At 46.0% G+C, this 14,425-nt stretch overlaps 1 protein-coding gene across 1 annotated transcript in view; it reads left to right on the top strand.

Moving 5' to 3' along the window:
* The window catches only part of LOC146186990 (thiopurine S-methyltransferase-like), a 54,717-nt gene extending 42,877 nt beyond the window's left edge, over positions 1-11,840 (top strand). The window contains exon 7 of the mRNA XM_084608157.1: positions 11,719-11,840. Coding sequence (XP_084464283.1) covers positions 11,719-11,840 — 122 coding nt within the window. The remainder of the gene's footprint in view (positions 1-11,718) is intronic.
* Positions 11,841-14,425: the final 2,585 nt, after the last annotated feature.

Raw genomic sequence — 14,425 nt, 5'->3', positions numbered from 1 at the left:
TTACTCTGGCGCACATCTGGTCAGAATATCCTAATTATATTCACGTATATACTGATGGATCTGTGTCAGCAAAGCCATCCGCTGCAGCTGTGGTCATACCAGATCATAAAACGACTCTACATTTCCTTTTGGGACATACTTCAACATCAACCGCTGCTGAACTTGAAGCCATTCGGGAATCTATTCGCTACATATGTGGGGAGCCACCTCAAAAATGGTGCATATTCACAGACTCAAAGACTGCATTGCAAATTTTGGATAACTTCTTACGCCACACCGCCTACCAGACTCTGGCACTAAACATTATGGAGCTCCTCACATTGGCCAACTCCAAGGTCACAATATAATATTGCAATGGATCCTTGCCCACTGCCGGCTTCATGGGAATGAACAGGCCGATGTTGAAGCGAAAAGCGCATTCAGCAATGGCCTCCAAACAGCTGTGTCTTTTTCAAGAGCGGATACGACATGCCTTTTTACGAGTTGCATGAAGAACGCCACAGCAGCTTACTGTGCCCAGCCAGAAGCCCGACACATGCGTCTAAAAAGTCTCGATCCAACATTGAAATTTTATGTTCCGCGTGATATTCCGCATATTCAGGCATGCTTACTTCTCGCAGTGAAGGCTTTTATTTGTGACCAGGAAGCTACCAGCATTAGCCTCGCCAACTCACTGAGCGTGTCGACAGCAACGCCACTCCTTTTTGTAAATGATGAACGCGTCCACTTTATATTTGATGTCCCACACCTGACCAAAACTATCTGTAACTATCTCCAAGCCCACAGGCTTCACATCGAAAATGAAATTTCAGGTTGGTTTCCTATTATCAAACTCTATCAATAAACAAACGAGCTGAAACAGCGGCTGGCTCCAAAACTTACAGATACACACATATTTCAGAAAGCGTTCTCTACAATGAAGGTAAACAGGGACACGCAAGTCCTCTGTGTCTCTGTGTCCCTCGCTTTGCTCGCTATGGTGAATGCCAAAGAGCTCCCTCAAGAGGCAATGGCAACTGCTAACGTTTGTCACCGCATAGACAAGTTGTTTCTTTGCTTGAATAGCTCACGTGTAAAAAAGGCAGAACAGAAGCTGCGGAATGCGATCCGTAAGGGCCACGTTGAGTTGTCCTAGTTTCTCGAGAGCCAGATATTGTGGCTATCGAAGTGGCAGTTTGAAGGAAAGCAGCAACCACATGCAACTATTGAATGGCAGGTCACAATTAGAGCCATTCTTCTGCTATGCGAAGACATCGCAAACAATTATGTTTTCTCGTTTCTTCTCATGCTCTGCCTCCAACCGGATTCCCTGGAAAACATCTTTGGCCACATGAGACAGAAAAACGGATTAAACACCAATCCTAATGTGTCTCAGTTCACGTCTGGGCTGAAACACATAATGATCCGGAATGCTGTTCAAGGTTTCAGAAAATGCAAATCCTGAAAACGATGCGTCTGAGCGACGCCATTTTCTTTGAAACGGGAATCTGTAGTCGACACTGTGGTTCCTGTTCCCGCTGTGAACTTGCCTGCCTTAGACAAGATCTTCCCTCTAGCCGAACAGAAATTCTGGCAAGTAATAGAGGATTCTGCAACCTACTACGTTGCCGAATTTCTAATTGGGCAATTTTTTTAAAATGCAGTAGAATGCACATGCTGCGAAGTTCTCAAAGGTGAGAATTGTGGCCTAAACAAACCGCAACAGTATTTCACCATGCTCGAAGCCGATCATATTCCGAGAAAGATTTTTTAAACTTGACAGTTCCTTCTGGAGCAGCTTTTGCATTTATAAAGCTACTGGAGACTCGATTCCTTTCTGCACTTGAAGAAACAGCCCATGTACGCCACGTCTGTGGTACACTGTATGAGCTCATGGCAAATGTTGGCGATTTTTGATTTTGCTCTCTGCAGTGCCGTGAAAGGTTTCTGAGAATGTTCTGTAGAATTCGCCATTTCTGGCATGTATGTTATTAATAGAAACTCAACATTCGCATCAAGAAATCAGTGTCTGGCAGGCAGCTGAACAAATATAAAGCCTGATGACGCATTGTTTCGCATCGCATTTTTGAACACTCTATGAACCTATCGCTCAACGCTGTTGATGTGCTGGAAACGAGCGCCCTAGACATGCCTTTTAACCCCTTACTGTTGTCTAGGTTTTGACAACACCTGTCGTGTTGTTTGCAGGGGTGATGTTTTAGATGACAAACACGCAGAGCGTATAAGCAATATTTTGTTGCTCGTGGCATGGTGCCACAGGATTTAACATAATTTCTTTCTTGTTGTTCTTCGTATTATGGCGTCCTTTATAAAAATTTGTGTAAACCAGTATTTTTTCTGCACAGTTCAAATTGAACACAATGAAAAATAACGTTTTTGAGTGGAACGCATGCTCCTAAGTGTTCAACTGAAAAAAGCGGCTAAATGTCATAAAAAAGTACAATAAGAGCAACTTCAGTTGTATTATTCCAACCAGCGTGGACAAAGTAAGCTGCGCTTAAGTTCTTGGAGTACCTTTGCGGTATTTCCAGGGAATAGGCTGTGAACTGCGACTTTATTACGTCTGTATACATGGCATTATTAAAGGCCTTACGCGCCACTATAGACGTTGTAGTTGAATATATAACACGCAAAGGTAAATCAGAATCGATAGCATTCCTATCGAAACCAAACCTGACACAGAGCAAAAGCACGCGTCTAAAATCGCGGAGAACGTAATTAGCGGTCTGACCAGGCGCTCGGAGCGCTGGCAGCAGCGCTATAGCTCGACCGCAGAGCCCTATGGAAGCGTCAGCTCTTTACCTATGTTTCTCTATGCATCAACTGCGTATGTATACGGCACGGGTAGCTGATCCAGCAACAGCGCAGATGCCTGTGTATCTAGCCCTTCAATAGTTATACTAATTAAGGTCACACTAAGAAAAAATACTGGACTGCTGTACAAAAGAGGCTCACTACCTTATCTACCTTGGTAAAGAAAAATTCTTTTGCATGTCCTTTGTTCCCATCTGTCACTACAGCATGCAAGTATTCCCAATGCAATAAACTTCTTGAGAGTGCATAGTGACTTTCTGGTAATGTTTAAATTCGGTCACAGAGAGCGATTCCTAAACAAACGACAAGTGAACAATAATCATGCCAGCCAAACCGCGCTTCTAGTGTAAATAAGCATGAAACAAAATTTTCTTCAAGCTGCTTGCTGCATCATCCTGACTAGCAAGTTTGTTCCATGCACTAATACACAGTAAGCACAGTTGGCTGGTGGAACTAAAGCATAAAATTGCTATTTGTTTACGATTCGCTCTCTGCAGCAAAATTCTTTATAAGTGATTATGCAGTTATGCAGTATGACAGTTGCTGTAAGCAGCTTGATTATTCAATGCATGACAAAGTTAATTAATTATGTGTGGTTTGCGCATTCTTATATCCTGTATAATAAATGTGGACTGATAATATAGCTCTGAGGTAAATAATACATTGCCATTTTAGTGCATCAATAGGCACACAAATTAAGCGTGTACTACAGTCGGTTGCTAGTTTTTTCAAGGCATTCAGGATCAAGTGAAGCAAATATTAATATTTAAACAGATTCAAATTTTTATTCAGGCTGGCAGTCTTTTTTCTACTAGAAGCAACACTCCATTAGGCTCGTTGAGAATGTGTAATGAAAGCTGTTGATAAAGGTTTACTTGTGTGTGTGCAGTTGCTAAACAGCTATCGCGTAATCCTTAAAGCTTGATTTCATGTTACTTAGTCTCCGGACGGCGTCCAACACAGATGTACAAAAAGTAAACGAATAGGAAACTGGCTGAGGGGTACAGTTTTATAGAGCAGTGACCATATTAATAGAGCTTGGCTTGAACCTTTATTGTATTTGTATAAACAGAAAACATTTTCTTGACAGACATGATTTCGCTCTTATTATATAAAAACATTTTATGAAACATGGTTTAATCTAGATTAAGGGTTTCTAGCCACTGTCTTTGCTCTTACATTTTGCGAAAAAAGGGATCGAGTGTGACGTTTGTCCCCCATACCTCTTAGATAACAATAAATTTGAATTCTTTCAGCGGCAGCAGCGTCTCTGTATTGGAGGGAGGAATTCAAAAGAGGTGGCAGCAAACTTAATGAGTGCCACAATATCTGTGGACGTTGAGCGCCTGTATCACATGCATGACAGCATAGGAGGAAGCCATTTCTTGGCTTGAAGATGTGCAAGCTTGCAACAACTTGTGGCATTATGCTGGCCCTTACGTTGTGTTGGACCAGGTCAACTACTTGAACTATCGAATAGCATGCATGACAGCAAGTGGTGGTCGCTCAGCCACATGTTGCCCGGAAGAAGCCGTGTCACAGCCATGGAAATAAATAACTACCACACCTGGGAGCTTCGGATGTCCGGGCGGAAACTTTAGCAGTCCTAAAGAAGGTGCAGATGATAGCACAAGACGAGCAGAAAGACGTTGGGAAAGGCACTCGTGCCGGACGCGCAGCTGTGTCAAGCTGAGCTCCTTGCTTTTTCGGCCTGTCCAACGCTCCGACGTCAAGCCCCCGTCGTAACAGTATGTGCGCCGTTAACATTTCCTGCGCTGGTGTGGTCTACCTGACGATTCATTGACTCAGTAAGTGCTTAGCGTAGACAAGAACATTTTGGGAGTGGGTCTAATTGGTTTTGAGTGTGGGTGCAATAAATTCTTGTTCCGGCAAAGTAAATTTTCCAGTTTTGCCAGGGGCATTTTGGGAGACGCCGATGATAATATATATATATATATATATATAAAGCCTAAACCAATGTTCTGTATAAACTCGGAACTGAGATAAGCATTGGAAATTGGCAGCGGCTCCCAAGAAATGTAAAAAGTCGAGTTTTCATACACATCCCCCGTTGAAGCTTTGTTAGTGAAGTACGGTTATCGCACTGAAACTGACAGGGCATGGAGTTTCTTGTCATTTTAACCACAGGAACTAGACAATGGTTCGGTGCAGAAGCAGTGCAAGCCACCGTCAAAATATACAGGCGGCCGCAAAGGGATGTGGAGCGGATGCGGAGCCGAATGATGCCTTGGCTGTCTCATAGGCGCACTTGGTGCCAGGGTATATAACGTGAGGGAGAAAGGGTTCCCTGCTTTCGAGCGACGAAAAGAGACAGGTACCAAAGAGCAGGACTTTGGCGTCTCGACAACATACAGTAAGAACTTCAGTGCACCAATCATGATTTTTCTTCGTATTGTGTTTTGTAAATGCTTCATTCAGCCTAGTAACCGTACAGCTGGAAAAACAATATTCCGCTGCACTCCCAACTAAGCACATTATATGTATGTAACTCTGCAATGTTCAGCCTTATCACCAATGGCTGGCTGTATATTTCAATACACCAACTGGTTTCCTTTCTTTTTTTTTTAACGTCAAACATTTTCAACTGCCTATAGAGATATTTTAGCCCTGGCTATAGAAATATATTTCGGGCTACGACGGATACCAGGTAAGGGGCAGGCTGCTTCATTTTGTTCTTCAAATGAAGACATGAATAAATTCTTCAATTTTCACTGTAGCGATCTATTGACTTGCAGGATTAGTGCTCGTGCTCTGAATTTTATAGAGAAGAAATACCTTAAACTAGGACGCGTTTTCAGGCAAAAAGATAAAGCATCGTATTGACACAGAACGCGAGAGGATTTCTTCGGCGCAACTCGCTAGATAGCGGCGTGTTGATGAGTTGAGGCCGGATTGCAAGTGCGACAACTTTGAGCATTGAGCATCGACGCGACGGCTATCAGCGAAGCCTTGGTTGAAGCGAAAGTGACCGGGGGCCGTCTCAGGCCTGTCTGGCCATCAGATGATGCCAGCACAATGACGACATCTCTGGACTAAGCGATATGCCCTACACGCACCGTGTTACGAAGTGAAGATGCGGATTAGAATATTTGTGGAAGCTGCACACGAATATTTTTTAAGCTTTGTCGGCTATATTATTGCAAGGACGAGCTTGAATTCTGCCAATACAACTTAGTTCCTAAAATAAAAAATTATTTTAAGAAAAGTCTCTTGTGTAGAGAGGATTGCAGACAGCTTTGTGCTCTACTTGTGAGCAAGGGTAGCCACATAATCATTTAGAAAGAACTAAGCGACCAATTATTTACTATGCAAACTTTATCTGTTTCAGTCATTACTTCAATATAGTGATCACAGATTAAATATTGTTTACTCTTCTATTCCTCCAGCTACCATCCTAATCACCTCCAAAGAGTAGAAGCGAGCGGTCGATGAGGTGTTAGCGTCTGGGGACGTGTGACAAAGGACGGCCTTGGGGCACTTGTCAGAATTGATTTGAAGCTCACCACGCAGATCGTGTACCATTACTGACGATGTTATGATTCCTTACATACTGAGCGGCCCGTTTCCGGAAGGCGATTAAATCTTTCATCAAGACAGGTCCCCGATACGCACCGCGCGCGTTGTGTATAGGATCTTTTGGAGGAGCGCGTCGTGACCCTGCTGGACTGGCCACAACAGTCTCCACATCTGAACATAATTGAGAACCCATGGGCTTGATGAAGGCCGAGCTGGAGCGCTAGTCCATTTATGGACTCACAGCAGACTACCCATGGGAGCCTATCATGGGGGAGCGGGAGCTTTTGAAACAAGACATTGCGTTTGTGCATCTTTGTACACTTCACTGCCGTCCAGAATCAGGGCCATCATCGCAGCAAACAGTGACATGACGAGATATTAAGGCGAAACCTGTCGCCATCGTTTTTGCTTCCGACAAAGTTTTCTTTTTTTTCAACGGTCCACTTGTGCTTTCCCTGTCCATGGCACGAGTTTTCTTCGTGTTACCTTGTGCGCTCTTTTTATTGGAAGTAAACTGACTGAATATTGTGCCTCGGTATAGGATTCTGCAGTACTGCCTCGATATCTTTCTTGCCTCGCAGCTTTCGTGGGGAACCGACGAGGTGCGCGCGATTCAGTAGCCATTTTACCTTCCTGTAGTATGAAGTTAGAGCCCTGCAAATCCCTTGTTACATGCCGAAAGAGATTTAGTAATATTGAACTGCCATTTTATTGAAGCGCGTGAAACGTTGCAAGCGTTTTGATCCGTCTGAAGTGGATGATGGTTTAGTACCAACGGATGAGGCTAGCGTCTTTCGAGGCGAGGCTACTCGCGGCGACAGACGACGCGCAGTAGCAGACGATGCGCTCGTGGCCCGGGCCGCCCATCGTGCTCTCTGCGGCTGCGCGAGATGCTGCCGCCGCGTCCAACGGGTGCTGGGCGGAGCACTGTGCCATGCGGAGCCGTTTTCACATTGTCATTCCCACTGCACATTATATTAAAGAGCACTGAACAAAGGTTGAAGGGGGAGCCTCAGTTCGCGGGTTGAGCTTAGTAGCAGGTGTGGAACCATACACCAACCGTGACAATGGTTTGCCTATGACTACACCTGCTTCTCGCATGGGAAGTTCTGACACTACCCGATTGTTTGGCGCCAGAAGCAACGAGAATCGAAGAGAAACGTTCAGATGCATGGCGCTGACCCAGATGGCGACTTCGACCAAGAATTCTTATTAAGCCTTACCTTGGATTTAGTAGATGATGCATCGTCAGACTAGTTCTAAAGCGTCGGCGTGAATGGCCGGAACGCGAATCTTGATAAGGGCCCCGATGTGAGTATTTTGTCTCAGCAGCTAGCTTTCAAATCAGCTCCTCAGCTTACAGTGACAGCAAAGGAGAGAAGGGCACAACCAACCTATGTGAGTTACTCAAGATTAAGTATGAATGGGAGCTCTCTTGCTCAGCGAAAAACAAGAAACGCATTCAAACATATTTCCTAGTAAAAAAACACCCTGTAACGTACCGTACACTTGGAGCACTGCATGCACGGTGACGTAACGTACACTTGGAGCAGCTGCATGCACGGTACAAAACTGGTGCAGAGGGTCAGAAAAATGACAGCAGAGAAAGAGTTGTGCCTTCGGTTTATCAAACGCTTGAATCCGGGCTTCAAGAATTCATGTTTTCAAAGGCATTGGTAGGCTACCAGGATATTAGGGCATACACCTCCAGTCAGACCCAAAACCTATAATTGCAGCTCCTCGCCTTGTGACAAGTGCTCTAGAAAAAAGCGTCAAAGCTGAACTAGAATAAATGGAACTGAATGGAATAATTAAGGTGGTAATGAAATTACAGAATGGTTCCGGGTCACCAGTGTAGGAAATATACGGGGGACGCAGCGTAGCAACAGAACAAGAGGACCGGCGTGGCAGCCTCCTCGAACCGAACAGATGCCGTGCGTGAGCACCAAGCACGGGCCGTTTAAATTTACTTTCTTCTTTCGCCGGGTGGAAACGTCGATCTTAGCGCCTCCCCTTTACAACGTCGCTGTGTGCTACAGTTGCATGCATCCTACTGCCGGAACATTCAAATATTTTCGCTGCTTTAGAATAGCTACCGGCATGCGATCTTATCATTGTGATTGTGGCGCGCGGCCCGCTTTCGTGGTGTTTTTTTGTTCATGCTTGGTATCGTGAAATGCGCATTTATCGCTTTCTTTGTAGCGCGAGATGCGCCGAGATTACGCTGCAATGATCCCAGGCAAGCACAAGCATTTCCATAAATTTCCAGTATTCCTTGCCTGATTTGTGGGTATTTTAAATTAAGCACTGCCGATTAAAGTGGGAATTCGTAGGTAGAACAAAGTGATTCCAAAAGGCGCTATTCGGAAGAAAACGCGTGCATTTGCCGAGTTGATGCCACTGCCTACCGCCAGCGGCATCAAGTCGATGGTGACAGTGAACGATGAAAACGGCCCCTTTGAACCATGAGGCCAAAATATTAGGTTTGTTTTGTGGGGTTTAACGTCCCAAAGCGACTCAGACTGTGAGAAACACCGTAGTGGAGGACTCCAGAAATTTCGACCACCTGGGTTTCATTAACGTACACTAACATTGCACAGCACACGGGCGCCTAGGCCAAAATATTAAAACATAAAAATAAGATTGCTTCGAAGAACTAGAAAGTAAAAATAATATTCACGTGCAGAAATGAATACAGGTTTCGTTTCTTGCATGAGAAAAAATGTATGCTTAGAATAATATTTTTACTTGTCTTTAGCGAACTCTTTGAGCCATTTAGTATCGAGTGCGTAGTTGCCCGAAGCTCACAGATGGCTGAGACCTAAGCTTTTTGCTCGCGACGTGGGTGCGTCAGCTGCCCCGTTTCAACATAGCGTGCTGCTAGTTGCGAGCGTCTGCGTGCAAAGTGGGTTGTCTGTCAGAGAGTAAGTGGGTACATTAGATTTTAGTCACGAATACCTGCTGACCGATCTCGGCTTCCTGTCTAACAGGATATGACTTAAAACGACATCATAGTTTTTCGACCCAGGGTTGCCCGGAAAGTTTGCTCCAAGACCGGCTTAGGTCATTTGTGGTCTGGGTAGCTTAGGCGGCTTCAGACGGTCGTAAGGCTCAGCGGAAATTGTGGTCTTGCTGGCATTGTTTTGGCGTGTTCTTCTATAAGCGTCATTGCAAGATGAAGAGCGATGTGCATGCCGTCACTACGGCCACTTCAGCTGCCATTGACATGTTTATATCAGAAGACTCGGACTGACGGCTCTGACCTGCAGACCGGTGATAATTATGAGAGAGGGCGACCTGCTCATCGTTGCCTTTGTCGTCGCTCACCAGGGAACGGAGAAAAGGCACCGTGCTCCCCTCTGCTATGCATCGATTGTTGGACGATTTGCCCGGTGTCACATTACTAATGGATGCTAGGCTAGTTTGGGAAAATACAAAATGTGAGCGTGAGTAGAACCTGACGCTACTGCTGATGAGCTGCTGGGAGAACAACCTGTGACTTTGCCAGAAAAAGTGCGCATTCCTGCAGGCGAAGGTTCGCTATTTGGGATACATCCTCATTACAATAGGTCTGCGCATTTGATCCAGAACGTGCTCAGGACATCCTGAAAATGCACTTGCCAGAGAAGTGAACAACAGCAAACATTTTCACGGAGCAATATACTACGCACACCGTTTCATATTATACCATGTATGTCTTGACCGAACCGCTTAGTACTATTGCAAAAAGATAACACATAGGTCTGGACACAAAACAGCAAGCCAGCGCTGCGACAGGTGCTGATAACGGAGCCGGTTCTTTGCTACTTCGAACCGAAGAAGCTAGTCACGCTGTTTATGGCAGGAGGTCGGACGTACGGGCTGTTGTTATGTAAGATGGGCATTCCGTAGCTTTATCGTTCCGATAACTGGGTATACAGTCTTTGGGAAATGTAGCCGAGCAGCCCCGCCGCCCGGCAGAGCAGTCAGAGGGCCCAGCTGCGGCGCTACTATCGCCGTCGCTGGCCGCTGCTCTCCGGCGGCGAGTGTAACCTGACTGACGTAGGCATGCTCCCTCGCCCTCCTTCTTGGGATGATAAAATTAGACGAATATCATAAGCAGCGACTGATTTGCCGCATTCGCAGCGTTGTGCTACTCAGGAAGGGAGCTCCGCATAGGCATCACTCGCCCAACGCTCATTTTTGGCTGATGCTATAAAGCTGGTCTCTTTGTTAGATGCATTCACGTTCAGTAGAACAGTGCTGCCGTAGTTGCAACGAATGGGCAAATACATTATATTGTGCTAGTTTGGATTGTCTGAAAATAGGAAGGCAATTGATTTCGAAAACTCGATGTGCTTTTTTCTGCGGTTCCTAATCGTCTGTATTGACAATGGCCGGATTGGTTGTGACACGTAGTTAAGCCGCAGAAGAGAATAATAAAGTATTATAGCTGTTTCAAGTGGCATTCTTACTGCATACCGTAATTCGCGCTATATAGTAACGTCGAAAAAGTGCGTAATGTTTTTCGCGTTGGTAATTACTTTCATGCGTTTACCTCCGGCCAATCGTTTGATGAGCGAACTGCAAAAAAATATGTTATTCTCACACCTCAAACGTACGCCGCCCATTTTCTCAATACGCGCTGCCATTCGTTTTTGCGGGAACATCATGTGGCCAACCTAACAGTAATATGTTCTTCAAATGAAGTGAAAACCTGTCATGCGGCGTTTGAACTACGAACTATATTAGTGTTACTCGCAGGTACTAAGCCACTTGATTAGTAGTTTAGTGCCCACTGACAGATTGTTGCCATCAGTAACTTGGTAAATAAGATGCTGGAATGGAGTCTTCCAGTGCAACGCAGGATCAAGGCCGCAAACCTGAAACCCCCACACTTGCTTAGCTCCCTGGCCGCAACAAGGTGACGCTTCAAAGGGAGGTTCAATGCAAGAAGAAAAACTTCGTAAGCATCCTTCGTAATAGCGAGGCGTTCTTGGGGAATCATGCTAGAAAAGATATCTTTCTCAAATATTTTTGAGGCAGTTGCAAACTCTGCTCAGATTTTCCACCGTTCAGTTTGACATTGCAATCGCGAAAACCGTTAGGCACTTCCATGAGTTAGCAAGCGGCGGCGAATGTGACATTAACGGATTAGCCCTAATACATACCAAGTGATAGCCGAGCATGAGACAGCGAAAAATACTGTCGCGTTTTTGTTTCATTCTAGCTAAAGGAAGCGCCGCCATTGAAGACTAGAAATCGTGGGAAAAACCGCGTATCGCGGTTTCAATATCTCTTTACGTACTATTTCACTGTGCTAACATTCCGAAAAATTGAAAAGCAACTATACTTTCCAAATAGTTTTGCTGCCGACGTGCTGTGCAGGCCTGCTGGGCTACTCGGTTACTTTTGGCAAAGAGAGTGCTTTCAATATTCCAGACAAGGGCCCTATCCACGCAATTCGTCTTCACCTGTCGGTGCCGTATTGCCTCTTTGAGTTCCTCTGAAAAGTGTCAAGTGTTCCCAACTTGTGACGCGAACAATGAATTGATAGAAGCACTTTTTACGGCACCGTAAGAATGGCGTAGCATTGAAAATTTTTACCGGAGCGGTCTTTTACCTGGATGGCAGATACGAATGATTTTGTAGTAAAAACAAAGTTGCTGATGGTGGTTTGGAGAACTTTGGCGTCCAATTAACAAATGTCATGAAAATAATTTTATACTTGGAAATAGCAGATTTTCAAAATTTATTGGCTTGCACTATATCTCGTGAGACAGGTGATACGCAAGCATTAAGCATTGACGTCAAATTGACGCGGCATGATGTAGGGTAAGCGCAACGTTGCCTAAAATGCTTACGTTTGGCCTCCATATAGTTGATGAGCGGCGAGGCGTCCAAATTATGCAAATGTGAATATGGCGACAGACAAGGTGATTTATGCAGCCTTGAGCTCACCTCAATTCCTTAGTTATTGAAAGTAACTACCCAAGAACACCTTGCTTCAATCGCAAAATGCAATGAAAACGCGTTATATGAGTTCTCCTGTAACAAAACACACTTGTTAGCGTCAATACTGAGGGCAGGAGGTTCTGGCCGCACGATGGAGCTATCTAATCTCCAGTCTCACACCCTCTTTTGCGCACGCTGAGAAGTCGTCGGTAAGTGGGGTTGTACGCAGACGCAATGTTCTAAGCGCAGCTCAAATGCGCAGATATAGATAATGTAACTTAGATGCACGGATGTATTTACAGATATTTACAAAGGGGTAGCTGACCAGACGAAGAACTTCATGCCAGCGCGCCCAACACGAATAACACACACTGTGCCGTTCTCCACCTTCCACATGCGAGCACAGTACTCTGTCGTCGTCGTCCCTTTACATAATTCCCGGCGGTGAAAGCACCGTCCCGGTACTAAGAAGAGGGATCAGGTGCATGGTACGGCTTGAGGCGAGCTACGTGGACAACGTCGATGGCAGGGCGGGTGGATGATGTCGGAGAATCAAGAGCGGTAACCTCATATATCACGTATGTCACCTGAAAGAGCACACGGTAAGGGCCGTTGCACTGGCGAAACAGCTTCTCAGAAATACCAACACGCCGAGAAGGAGACCAAACGAGAACGAGTGACCCTGGGACATAGTGTACTGGTCGATGCCGGCGGTCGTAAACAGGTCTGGGAGGCGGTGAGACGGTCGCGGGCTATTTCGTGGGCCGTAGTTGCTTGGGTGATGGTGTTACGTACGTACGCCGTGGTCGACTCCAAAGATGGCGGCAACAGTGTATCCAATGGCAAGGTAGGATGTCGACCAAACAGAAGATGGAATGGCGAAAAGCCTGTGCTGTCATGCCGCGACGAATTGTAAACAAATATTACAGAAGCATGAAGGGCGGCGGTTCACACACGAGCTGTACACATTCCAACGACAGCAGAAGTGCCACACGGACAATAGCTGAGGAGACAGGAGTGAGCACTTTCCTTAGGCAATGGCGGAGACGGGAATTCATAACGGCGACGTTCGCTCCCGTGTCGATCAGAGCTGTAACAGTGATCCCGTCTACGTCGAAGATAAGCATGTTCCTTCGGGCCTGAAGAATTGCAGGCTTTTCGAGTTTGGTTGTCAGAGCAGTACCACCTCCAGATGCTGCGGCCACTAGTTTTCCGAACGATATTGAGCATACGGGTCAGGAGATGACGGGCGGCGAGATCGGGGCGACGGAGAACGACGGCGGTATGGCGGCGAAGAAGGGTTGGTGGGCAGAGTCTGAGTGTCTGAGCTTGAGAATTGCTGTTCACAGGGTGGTGAAGAGCGGCGAGAATAGACATAATCCTGGTAGCGGCGGTAGATCGATGGTGGACATGTTCGGCAGTGTGGAGAGATGTGACCGACTCGGGAGCAGTTCAAGCAGATAGTCCTGTTGCCAGGTATTCGCCACTCATCTGGGTAGCGGGTGCGGCGAGGGTAGTATGGAGGTCCAGAACCAAGTACCGGCGACACACGGCGAGCATATGGGCAGCTAATAGAGCATACAGGTTGGATCTCGAGATTGGCGAATTGTTGCCCGAAAACAGCCTGTAGAAGGGATAACGTAGGGGCATTATCTGGTACCGATAGTTGGGAAACTGCGGGAGACACTGCTTCTAGCTCGCAGCGCACAAGTCGTGTCAGGCTGTCGGATGTTGGCAGAGGGCAAAGTGGGGTCGAGTCCACGCAGGACGACGTCGCAACCGTGTTCGGCAGCCGCGTGAACTGAGAGGAAATACGGCGGCTTTTCGCTTGTTCAAACCGGTGGCATTCTTTTAGGATCGCGTCAACCGTTTCGCAGTCCTTGTACAGGAGCACGTTGAAGGGGTTAATCTGCTATTCCGTTTATAGTATGACCAACTTTAGCACCCTCTGACATTGCGGGGTCAACTTTTATGCAAAGAGACAAATTTTCGTGAATGTATGATTGTTTTTTCTTCATTGCCGGTCATCACCAACACAAAACAAAACCAACAAAAACGCGCTACAAACAGAATGCTCACAGCAGAGCGGTTACCACAAGCATGACACTGTTAATACAGAAGCCGGCAGGCTCATACGAGT

This window comes from Amblyomma maculatum, chromosome 6 (assembly GCF_055883805.1).
Source record: "Amblyomma maculatum isolate TAMU_Amacu chromosome 6, ASM5588380v1, whole genome shotgun sequence".
NCBI lineage: Eukaryota > Metazoa > Arthropoda > Arachnida > Ixodida > Ixodidae > Amblyomma > Amblyomma maculatum.
This window is presented reverse-complemented; position numbering and strand designations above follow the sequence as displayed.